The 12,368-nt window shown below is 38.6% G+C and overlaps 1 protein-coding gene across 1 annotated transcript in view; it reads left to right on the forward strand.

Annotated features, from left to right (window-relative positions):
* Nucleotides 1–12,268, forward strand: part of LOC145492323 (coadhesin-like) — a 20,999-nt gene extending 8,731 nt beyond the window's left edge. The window contains exons 6-12 of the mRNA XM_081471753.1: nucleotides 2,954–3,160; nucleotides 3,692–3,844; nucleotides 4,782–4,969; nucleotides 6,239–6,380; nucleotides 9,820–9,861; nucleotides 11,124–11,219; nucleotides 11,644–12,268. Coding sequence (XP_081327879.1) covers nucleotides 2,954–3,160; nucleotides 3,692–3,844; nucleotides 4,782–4,969; nucleotides 6,239–6,380; nucleotides 9,820–9,861; nucleotides 11,124–11,219; nucleotides 11,644–11,666 — 851 coding nt within the window. The 3' untranslated portion in view covers nucleotides 11,667–12,268. The remainder of the gene's footprint in view (nucleotides 1–2,953; nucleotides 3,161–3,691; nucleotides 3,845–4,781; nucleotides 4,970–6,238; nucleotides 6,381–9,819; nucleotides 9,862–11,123; nucleotides 11,220–11,643) is intronic.
* The last annotated feature ends 100 nt before the right edge of the window (nucleotides 12,269–12,368 follow it).

The following is a 12,368-nucleotide window of genomic DNA, read 5'->3' on the forward strand; positions in this document are numbered from 1 at the left end:
TAAAGCGGGTACTTTTTAGCTACTGCTCGACGATTTGAAACCCACAAAGTTTGTCACAGCAACAATAAAAAAACTCTGCAATCCCTCCCGCCCAACAGATGTTTTTACCACCCAGATTCTGGGTGGTCACGTGGCCAGCCGAAACCAGGGTCTTTCTCCCAACAACAAGGGAGGCAGAGAAGAGAAAACCTGGGAATGAGGTTGTCACAAGGTCAGCAAAATGTATTTTTCCAACCGATTAACCACTTTACTATCTTCGATTCACTGCTATAATTTTCGGAGTTTGGAGCACGTTTGGCTCGAAATAATACGGCTCAAGAGCAGGAATAACCCAGAGTTGTGGCTAAAAGGCTTGTGGGAAATACCTTGGACGGAATGACGTCCCGAAAACGCGGCCTGGCTGCTGAGTACTGTTCAAAATGGCGGCAAAGTTGAGGAAATTTTGGGATTCTTTGGAGACGGATTTCATTAGAAAAACCTGCACTGTAGAGGCTGAAACCTCGGTGAGTAGCTAAATTTAATGCAAGATTGTATTTGCGTTGACAAAAAAAGAAAAAAAAATTGGAGCGATCTTCTTCTTTAACAATAGCACAGTACCAAGTTACTCGCTATCTACAAAAGAATAGAAAGTGAGCATCGTAGTCGATAAGAGAGCGACATTCGTGATAGACCGCTGGTAGGTTTATATTGACACCAATAGGCCATTTCCGAGTTGCCTTTTGCCTCTGTGTCGCGCGAGACCGTTCTCATGAAAACGAGTTCCGCCTACAAGTTCATTTTCATGCAAATCACACTTATTTTTAAATGAAACGTTTTGCACGAAGACTCAGTTTGAAACAGGGGCACGAGGTAACTCGTTGTCTACATTTTAGACTTGTGACACATGTACATTAACTTACAATTGCCTTTATCTTTTATGTACAACTTGAACGATGAGAGCTTTTCCAAAAACAGTCTCAACTGACGTCAGTAAAGGAATCAGTCAGAGTTCTTCAGAACTGCATCAACTTTAAATAAACTAAAGGATTATACTCATATTTTATCCGTCAAATAAGGATTTACAATACTCGAGAAGTATTTAATTTTTTTCAAATTGCAGTCATTTGAAAGAATTCTCGCAATGTAAATCCTTAATATGGGTTTTCATGGCTAACTTTTCTCATTTACATTACAGTATAATCTAGCATGTATGTGAGGCAATTTACGCATCTACGTTGGATGACATTGTAATGTACATGAGAAAAACTAACCCCGAAAAGGCCTATTGCACTTGCATCTCACGGTTACTTATACTGATCCACGGAATTAATTACACCAAGGGTTGATGAGAAAGACCGTAGGTATAAGAGTTTATGAGGGAATGTTGCATACTTAAGATCATGTAATGTTGTAGGCCGTAAATAACAGGTTTGATAGCATAATCCTAGTATTGAGAGGAAATCAGTGAAACTAGATTCGTTGAAATCGTTATAGGACGGTCTAAAACATCACGTAAAAACAAACAGAACTCAGAGGGATCAAATACAAGCGTTCCATCGTATGTATTGCATTATTCCTGGCTGCTGAATATTTTCATTCCCAGAGGAACATATTGACTGCGTTTTATGATATCATATAATCATGCAGTCAGCTTGGGATCAGTCCCTGATTACCTCTGAAAAAGTTTTCCAAAATGTTTCATAGGTTTATTTTCAAAGAGCGGATAAATGGAAGATTAGTTTAATCTGTGGCAGCAGTCCACAAAAGTTGACAAATAAGGTTTAATAGTTACACTTTATAGGGACATCATGAACAAATCAAGCTCAAATACACAAAGTTCCATAACTCTGCGACAGGGTGAATTCTTATCTATTTTGTGGAACCTGTCCCACTGTTTGATTTGGACTGTCACTGCCATCTCACTGATTATCTACCAATTACTCCTAAGGGGTCATGGCAAAAAGTGAAGTGATTACTTAACTATTTATTCTTGGGATCATGATGTCATGTTTATAATTATTCATACTTAAAACGATAAGCAACTAGAAAAAACCTCACAAAAATGACAACTGCATAAGCTACATGGAGTAAAGAAACGAAGAAATTACCGCGGCCAGGAAAAGAGTTTAAAAACTCAGAAAAACGGATTTATCAAATGTCTATGACTTGTGACTGAGGAGGCTTCATAAGCCAAATATAGTTTACATGCTAGTTAAGCCACGTTTCGAGTGGTATACCATGGAATATCCCACGGTATACACACAAGCCTTTAGGCGAGACATTCCATGGTATAGCACGAGAGAGCGTTACATAACTATTTTATACCATGCCATATAAAATACAGTGGCCAACACAATCAATGCAACAGTCGCGTGGCGCACTATGGGAAGGTTAGGTGTAATACAGTCGATTCTGATTGGTTGTCATGATTTTCTATGGCATGGTATAAATTGCGGTATATTTAATTTAGTTTTTCAACCGAAGTTTTGCAGTACGCAAAGGAGTATCTCTTCTCGTGCTATTCAATTGAACTGCTGCTGCTTCTGCATCTCCACTCAGTTGCTATTGGTTTAACAGATGATTTTTTTTTTTTTTCATGTCATTAGTAAAAAGAGATAACCATTGGTAGTTTATTCTAGGATCTTTTTCTCTCTTCCAAACAATATTGCACAAATAAAATTGCTTTTGTGGAATAAGATTGTTTTCTTTGAATAGCTCTTTTGAGGGTCAGAGAACGCTTTAGAATGCTTAACATCATGAAAATCATTTTTTTGATCTGCTGCAATAAAGGAACAACGAGATGTATCATACGAAATCCCTATGACCGATCTAAACTCCTTTCAGACCAATAGAATTGACCAATAGAATTGATTCTTGTCACTTTTATATTCCCTGCTATTTTTAGTGATCTTCAGAATCAAAGAACACATCTGTCAATTCCCGTACTAATAAGTATCCTCTACCTTTCTTGTAGATATAAATCCAACCACTGTCCCTCCAAAACAACAAACTTTCCCACAACCTAAACCACAACCACAACCGCAACGCCAACAACCACCCCAACCACAACCACAACCCCAACCACAAACCCAACCCCAACAACCACAACCGCCACCTGGTGAACCACAAGTGCCTCCTCAACAAAGCGGAGTTGTTGTACATGGATCCCCAGATCCAAAAAGTAAGTGGTTTATCAACAGCACATAGGATAAGTATGGAATAACTCACCGATAAACGGCGGACAAAAGCTTCGAATCGAGTGTACGTACAAGACGTCATGGCAGCCATATTGGTGTTCCAAAACAATGAAACGGCGGCTGAAAACATTAAGTATCCTGATTCTGGTATACTACTAAAAATTTTCGATATTGATTTTCGCCATACTAGAAAATTACCCAAAGACGTTTTTAACCTGTCACCCCTAAAATGTAAAATTTGTCGATTCTGCAAAAGGTTTGGGACTTGTTTTAAAAAGACCATTGTGTGCAATGGAAGAGTACAATGGGAGCGGCAGTCCCTTGATCGATTAGTAATAAAGATGCTATTCAAGAAGGATGTAAAGAGAGATGGTAATATCTGTTATAGTGTGGTATCATATTACCATCAGGGTTATAAAAGAATTTTGCAATCTCACCCAATCCCACCCCCCTTTCACTCTGTCTTTCTGTATTATGTTTTAATTGAATTCGCTACATGCGTCTCATCTTAACAGATTGTGGTAACGGATACGAAATCGTGAAACTGCCGGATGCTCATTTCGACGCCTCGTCATCTTACGCAGAAGGACCAACTGAAGCAGATATAACACAGTCCAGGATTGACCACATGCCTTCTATGGGTCAAATTAATAACACAAAGGGAAGAGGTAGCTCCCTTTTTCCCGTCAACATTGTAGATGAATTATTAGTATATACACACTCAATGATCTTGGTGTTTCAAGCAATCTGATTGGTTTTCTATCTCTGACTAACTGAGCATTATTTACTCCCTACCGAGTTAATAATGCGTGACCCAATCAAAAATAAAATGACCTGCGTAAACTCGCGTTTCACCAGTGTTTCTGAATCGGAAAGCCTGAGAATATAAGAAGACGACGGAGCAGTAAATACGAAGAAGGCTAAGACATTTGGCTTGAAAGTTTTAAACGTAAGGAAAAACTTACTGACGTTCGACGTTCGGGCAGTTTCAGGACATGTCCTTAGCAATCAACAGCAATCAGAAATTTCATCAATCTATAACCTGACGGTCAAGTCGATCTTCGCCCGGCATTGGGAGAAATGAATACTACGTATACGGGTTCATCAGCAGCAGCATCAAGTGATATTCAATCTAGCAACTCCACAAATATTCGGGAGAACGTCTTTGTGCAAGAAAACATTCATTCACAACAGTCCAGCGCACATAGTATAATTTCAGGTGGATCCTTCGCCAGCTATTCTTAAAACTTTCATCTCAAGTGAATTTTCAAGTTTTGCAAGCAAACTTTCGATTTAGATTGCTGATATGAACGATGTTAAACGACCATTTTGCTAGATTGTGATAAGGATTTCATCGATTTGCTATGTTTGAAAATTCCGTAAGTAGTTTCACGCGTGCTTTGCACCGTTTACGTGGCGAATCATAAGCTATGCAGAGAATCTTTAAGATCAAACAGGAAATTACGAGAGGATAGATACTTAAGGATGGGCTACCTAACTCTAAAGTCGATTCCTCCAGTAATACCTTTTCCTTCCTTGCTTTCTCCAAGATGACATAAATACCAAAAGAGCACTGACAGAATATACTTGGCTTATTATTGCTAGGAGCCTGGTGCCCTGATCATGCCAAAGCTGTAGCTAAAGATAAGAACCAGTACCTTCAGCTTGATCTTGGCCAAGTCACCACTATCGGACTGGTTGAAACTCAAGGGCAATACTACTACCCAAATTTTGTTACCAAGTTCAGTATCAATTGTAGCGTGGATGGTTTAACCTGGTTCAGCTATGGTAAGGTAAGTCACAGCTGTTACTAGGTAAGATTAAACAATGTACGAAATATCGTTTACATACCAGTTCTCATTTATTTTGTTATGATTTGCAACGCTTTGTAAATTTGAGATTGTTTGTCCTGAAAATGAAAGCAATCACTCAGACAATCAATCAGCAGAGAAAACGGTCTGGTAAATATACAGATTACGCGAAATAATACATTCAAGTTAATACTCAGAGAGCTGATGCGAAAATATTACGCAAGGGTCCCATGGTTCGGGGCTAGCCATCCAGTGTCCGTGCACTGTCCTGACACCCCGGGGGGGTACTTTGGAAGTTTCTGGGTGGGGATGAGCCGCTGGGACCCTGGAACCCTTAACCTATACCAGAGCTAGTTCAGCTGAATTTTGCTACCCTATACTAGAGTAAACTCCCCAAATCCCCCATCTATCGACACTGTTGAGGCTGATTTGCGTAAATTTAAACTTGCCGATTTGATTTTTTTATATTTTTGAGTGGCAATTCCTGGTTTCCTTAGTCTAGATAAAATCTTCACCCAACTAGTCAGTCTTGTGAAAAATGATACCCTATTCTAGACCCAAACGCTCTGATTTATATAGAGTAAACTGCTTGAAAACCATAACCTTCACGGCGGCACCTACCTATGTAGTCCGTATATGGCAGTACCCCCCTCCCCCCGGCCTGACACTGTCACTGCCTCACTCTCTCGGAAGCTTGGCGCAAAGCGTTAAACATGAAAATGTTACAAGTCAAAAGTGATGATCCTTGCAGAAGGACCCGACTAATTGAAAAATAATACGCCCGGCCCCTAGCGTTCCGGTAAGTTCTATCCTGGAACCCCGGGACCTCAGACGAAACTTTTTTTTCCGATACGAAGACTCCCCTCAAATATAAGTCCATGGAATTATGTTTTGACTTAGCTCTGATTAAAAGATATATAACTTTAAATTCTGATTTATAGCACCTAGAATTTTTCAAACGCGATATTCTTTCCAAATAAATCCAAACAGTATATTTCAAAGCACAGAACTCCTTCCGATTATACCCCCCAAAATAACTTCTGAACAAATATAAGTCCAGGACTTATCATCAGAATTTTACGGTATATCTTGACCCACAGGGAAAGTATTTTTGGTCTGGCCTTTCCTGTTGTACCCTTATTTACTGAAGGCGTAAGAAAAGATTCCTGTACACCGGCATGTCAGTGATTCGTCTTAGACAGTCGTGATGTTTTTTTGTGCCAATTTTCCCAAAATGAATTTTGCCTGCAGATCATGGATGGTAATAGTGATCAAAACACTCGAGTGGACAATCACCTTAATCCCGCCATCAGTGTACGCTACATTCGATTTATCCCTTTGGAGTCAGCAACCGACGATTTGTGCATGAGAGTGGCAGTCTTCAAATGCAGAGGTAATTAGACTTGAATTATTTATGCGACACTGCAATTAACTACGGCAGCTACCTCATCATCGTTATCGTCATGATCAACATTATAAACACGATCATTGTCGTAGCCGTCATAATCATCGTGTTTGATATATCTTCTCAATTGAAACTAAAACTAAGGAGAAAACGGTCAGATAAAATCGTTTAAATCTATGCAAATTAAGATTAGATATCAAAACACTGTCACCGTCATGATTTCCTTTGTTTAAACTTTATGAATTATTAATGAGCTTGAGAATTTATTTTCAACAAAATAGCTAGTGTCTTAAAGAAAGCACACAGCTCAACTTGAATTGATGTCATCTTGCTAATTTACTGAACACGGCATAAAGTATGGTAGATACAGTACAGTAGATTCAAGTCCTTCTCACTCCGCACTTATTCATCTGATTCTGAAAACAAATATGTTGTTTTACAAAGGAATTTGTCCTGTCACCAACAAAGATGAAGGTAAGAGAACTATTTTCCGTGTATATCAGTTCTTTCCAAATTTAACTTGATTGAGGTTTAGGCCACAAGAAACTTGATATGATCAACGGACCATTTGTACACGCGGACGATTTCTACGTCATTAATTATGGAGCACGGATAATTGTTCAGTTACCTTCATCATTTCTTGTCTGTCTTTTAATTATTAAGCTGCTTTTTAAAGGTGGCTTACCACTGTTTTTCCGAGACTCGCTACGATTGCCTGCCACACGTCAGCAACGGTTGCCCTCTTATATACAGTTCTTTGCTAAAATTTGCAGTTTGGGGTCCCAAAATTTTTATCAGTTTGCAACGAATTCTAATGGAACGTCGCGTACTAGCTAAATTCAGCATGATAAATTAATCAATGGAGATGGTTTTTTGACGATATGAAAAATTCGAAAATTGTTGATATTGCTTGATTTCGGTAAAGAGGTCCATTAAAAAAACATTTCCAACCATACTCTTTGCAAATTAATAGAAAATGGACCGGCAGATGAAATTTGTTGTAGTGCCAAAATGTACTTTGAAGTTATGTTTTGACGTCATGGAAGTTTTCTTGATTTCCGTTGTCGCGATCTTCTCGGGCCGCCATTTTAATCACGTAGCTCAAAAGTTTGGAAATTCAAACGTGCCCTATTACAAAAAGAAGAACTCTGTACAGGGTCTTTTATCCGATGGAACTAAAACGTCAGGAGGATAGGTAGTGTTAAATTTTTGAATCTGATGACGTCACATGAAAGCTAGCATTAGCCTTTTTAAAGCAACTGATGTGGTTCGTGCGAGATTCAAGTTTTAACGATTTTGAGTCATTTTTCTCATTGTTTCGATGTAAATATCGCTTGCCCTAAAAACACATTATGCCAAACCTCAATCTTTTTCCGATAACTACTGTAATTTTCAAGCCCATTCGATCAAGGAAAGATTGGTAAAAAGCTGATTTAGAATTCTAGGTATGGTCAAGTTACAACTGTATTGAGACACCTATTGACACACAACGCCGACGAGTTGTTTCCATACCGATCGCAAAACTCGCTGAAATTTTCTTTCGGCGATCGCAGAGGCCGAAATAGCTGAAAGAATAGTGGAACTCAAAGTAAAGTAGTGCAGTTTGCAAATAGACCATTTACAGTTGTCTGCTCAGTGACCTGGCCTTTGGATGGTAGCGAGGCTGGAGTTGACCTTGTTTTGATACAGACCTCACTGCTTTTGTTGTGTAAAACAAGTTGTTCTGATGCTAACTAGGTGCATTTACATGACAAAAGCAGTGAGGTCTGTATCAAAACAAGCTCAACTCCAGCCTCGCTGTCATCCAAAGGCCAGGTCACCGAGCAGACAACTGTAAAATGGTCTATTGCGACGATTCGGCAGAGGTTTAGAATCCTGTGGGAACTTGATTATTTAGTCGGTTTTTTTGGAAGCAGTTAAACGAGCTCATTATCTTTCTAAATCTTTTTTCAGGGGAATTTTGGGACAACAAATACTGAAAACTAAAGGACAATCTTATTTCTCTCAAGAATTTTTGAGGGGATGGTTTATTATCGATGATAATTGAGCTACTAGATATAAACAAATCGACTGAAGTGGGTGACTGTTATTTCATAACGCTTTTTCAGAAAAATATTAGAAAGATGATGTATGAGTGGATTAATAACTACTTAATAACCGAGAGTGAGGTCGTTACGGGAAAATCTCAAACTGAGGCCTTGCCGTATTGACCGAGCGATAGCGAGGTCAATACGGTAGGCCGAGGTTTGAGATTTTCCCGTAACGACCGAACGGTCGAGGTTATTAAGTTGTTTATTATATGGCTCACGAATTAAAGGAAAAGGAATTATTCGAGCGGAAGTCGTCAATGTACATCCGGCGGTGCGCGCGTTTACCGATTCATTCATCGTCTCAAACCCAGGGCAAAACTACACAGTCAGTGAACTTCACTACTGTAATTCTTTACGGGAAAAATGATTGTCACAGCCCTCAAAAAGGTATTTTAGTATCGTGGAGCCACAACTTGATGGGGGAGTTTTTCCAACTTTTGTGGCGAAACGTCAACGCATATAGAAAAGACAGAAAGTGCTTCAAAATGGTCCAAACCAACGGTCTTTCGGTGAAAGAAAATACTAATGCTTCAGAATGCACTGCTCAGAATAACTCGATCTTCGCATTCGCTTTCGACAACATATCTTGGCCTTCTTAATTCTGGGACTTATGAATGAACTTTTCAAGCCTTGTGAGCGTCTAAAACTTCCTGCAGGTATCAGAAACACTGCTACCGACAGAAACCGCCCGATTGTTTACACCTGATGATCCTGGAAGCTGATTTTCACTTGCTTGTGTTGAAGCGAGGGAATCTATTTGATGAGAACTGAAACGGAGTTCAATATTTCGGTAATTATTGTGACTAAGATGATAACTTATAAGTTTCTTCGTGGTTTTCTGCTCAGGATACGTGACACATCTGCCGATGGTGTCTTTCACTTAGCGATTTTAGCTTTACTCGACACTCGGCAAACTTTGATTGTTTTTCACTAGTGCTCGCCAAGGTTACCGGTAAGTCAAAAACGACTTCTATGTAAATTTTATTAAGGAAAAATCCCTAAACTTTTAGCTACTCGGAATTAAATTTACTTCTCTTACTGTTTTTAATCGGCTTTGATCGTTTCAATGCGCTTGAATTTTCCGAGCCGGGCTCTTCCTAATTTGCATAATCCGTAATCGGCCCGTGGGCATTACGGGAGAATAATGCCCTACAATTCAGTGACAATTAACCAATCAGAGCGCGCGTTATATCGCCTACAAACACAAGCCATATAATAAAAAAAGTTAAAACATATGGCTACTTAGAATAATTCTTCAATTCTTCAGTAACGACATTGTCTGGTTATGTATTGCAACTAATCGATCACTACAGTATTCCATCGTTTTTACTTTGCAGCTGCCAATCTCGTCCCACCAGTGAAAGACCAACCAGAAGATGGTAAATATATTATAACTGTTAACAAAACCAGATTAATAAGTAGTTCAAGCAGCATTCCCAACCCTAACCTAAAGTCCACGTGTTTGCAGTAAGACCAAGTCCTGTTTTACGGTTCCTCTTCGCGGCTTAAAGAATAAGCGTTAAACTGTTTGAAGCTCCTAGCCGGACAGTTTTTATCTTGGGAAATCCCGTTAAACCCTTAATTTACTGGTTGTACCCATTCAGGACAAGCTATTCAATGGACGGATAACATTACTAACTGGATACTCCGGCTTATAAGAACACATACTACGTTATTCACTGGGTGGTGATTTATCCAGTGGACAATGTTATACGTCCTTTGAATAAATGGGCCCAGTGAGTAGCCAAGTCCAGCTTTACACAATTTCATTGGAAGAGGGTTTTAATGATATCCAGAATAACCAAGGGCGAGGTAAATATTATAAGCTGACGCCGAAGCCGAAGGCCGAGACTAACAACCTTATTTTTTCCGGATATCAGGATAAACCGAATTCATTAACATTATTGTTTTGTTAAACATTGTTGCAAAGAACTTAGATCATAACTGGCGTTAAGACGTGAGTGAAACGAATGTAGTCTAAGCTATTTTAGCGTGCATGGTTAAAACTCTCGTCTTTTTCTCATTTTTGCGGTCATTTTGGTCTTCAGATATTCTTTTAATAATTCCTTTAAGACATAATGGCAAACAAAGGAAGTAATAAGGTGTTTCGGAGAAAAGGTCAAGACTTCAAGTATTAAACTGAGTCATCCTTGACATTTAGTTATCTATCCTACAACTACTGCTTGAACAACAAGACCTAAGGAAAAAAGGCTAGATATACAGAATACATACAAACACGACTCATTTTTGGTATCTTTTAAGAAAATGCAAATAATGTATTGCAAAGAAATCAGTGGCGTCACCTATTGTCATTAATGTGACAACCGGAGAACTATTGGCTGGTGAAACAAAGAGTACTTTTGTTTTGTTTTTGTTTTTGTTTTTTCACATTTAAATAACAAAACAATGTTAGTATTACAAAAAGCTTCCCTGTAAACATAAGCGATGTGGCATTTTTAGCTTATTATGAGGGCCTTTTAACCATTGATTTCGAGCGATTTGCATTATTCCTCGTTAGAGACACTTCTTTAAGGTGTAACTGAGGTGTGGCTGAAACTATCAAATGCACGATAAAGAAACAGCTACTTGGTATTAATTTTCCATCAATATTTTGCTTTCTCGTATTTTTGTTTTTTCGTAGCTTGGGCGGATAGGTGGGCAAACGCAACACGCAGGTCAAAAGTAGAAAAGGAGAAGAAATATATTCAAGAATACAAATCCAAACGCAACGCGAAAGGTAAACGTTGGTTTGATTTAACATCAATACATCAATATTAAACAGACCGAGGAAGACAACTTGTCTCTTTATTTACAACAAACATGACAACAGAATCGTGACAGTCAGAATGCAAATTACCACTGAGTTCAGTACTGAAAATTAATGATAAACGCTATGTAGATTACGTGCTAGTTAAATACAATGTACCTCTGTCCTTGTTCAGCGAGGAAACTACACATCCAGTATAATATATTCGTTATTTTGTTATTTCATTTTAGCTAGAGTCTCTTGGGTATTGTTTCTTAGTGTTTCGCAATATGCATCTATAAACGCTGTACTCCGGCATTCCACTAGATATAACTACTGCATTTTATCTGCAAAGCGTTTTCTTGTTAAAATATATCTTCGTATTTTGATATGTCTTCTCATTTCTACATTTCAGGCCTTCCTAAAAAGAAGCATTAAGAAATAAAGTGATGTTATGAGAATACTTCCTTAGTCACGTCAATCTTCATACCAAGCACCATATATTTAAACCTATCAGTTTGAACCATCCGGAAGTGGTGTAAATTTAAGGAGCTGAATTTGCTTTCTTTCGATAGCCCAAAATAAAAGGTTTTTCGTTCCTTTGGCCCTCGCGGGATCTTTTCCTTCAGAAGATTGGGTGACAAACAAGACTGACTTCCGGAAGGGAAGCCATAAAGCTACAGCTTTGATAATTTACGAAAGAACCAACCAAAAAATATAGCTAATTATGTCTTTCTCAAGTGAGACCGAGATCATTAGCTTTTCGTATCGCACTGCTTTGCATCTCCACCATACCGTGCCATGTGACATAAAGATAGAACTTTCCTGATGCAATTTTTGCCATTGCTACAACTGTTAAGAATATTTTATAGTTTAACGAGTTATATTGATAAAGGTTAAACTTAAAATAAATTGTGTTTCGCAAAGCTTTCAAGTTGGAAGCTTCCTTTGTTTTGGTTTGTTGTCTTCCTTTCCGCGGACACGTTTTCAAGTTTCATTCTTATAATGCAATAACGCCATTTTCCAAATTTGGGAAAAAGTGTGCTCTTGTGAACGGGTTAGCAGTTCCTTGAGCTAGCTGCTTAATAGATGGTTCCTTTTGCTGTATGCTGAAAGACATCCTCGAATGACCGTTATGGC

This window comes from Orbicella franksi, chromosome 7 (genome assembly GCF_964199315.1).
Source record: "Orbicella franksi chromosome 7, jaOrbFran1.1, whole genome shotgun sequence".
Classification (NCBI taxonomy): Eukaryota; Metazoa; Cnidaria; class Anthozoa; order Scleractinia; family Merulinidae; genus Orbicella; species Orbicella franksi.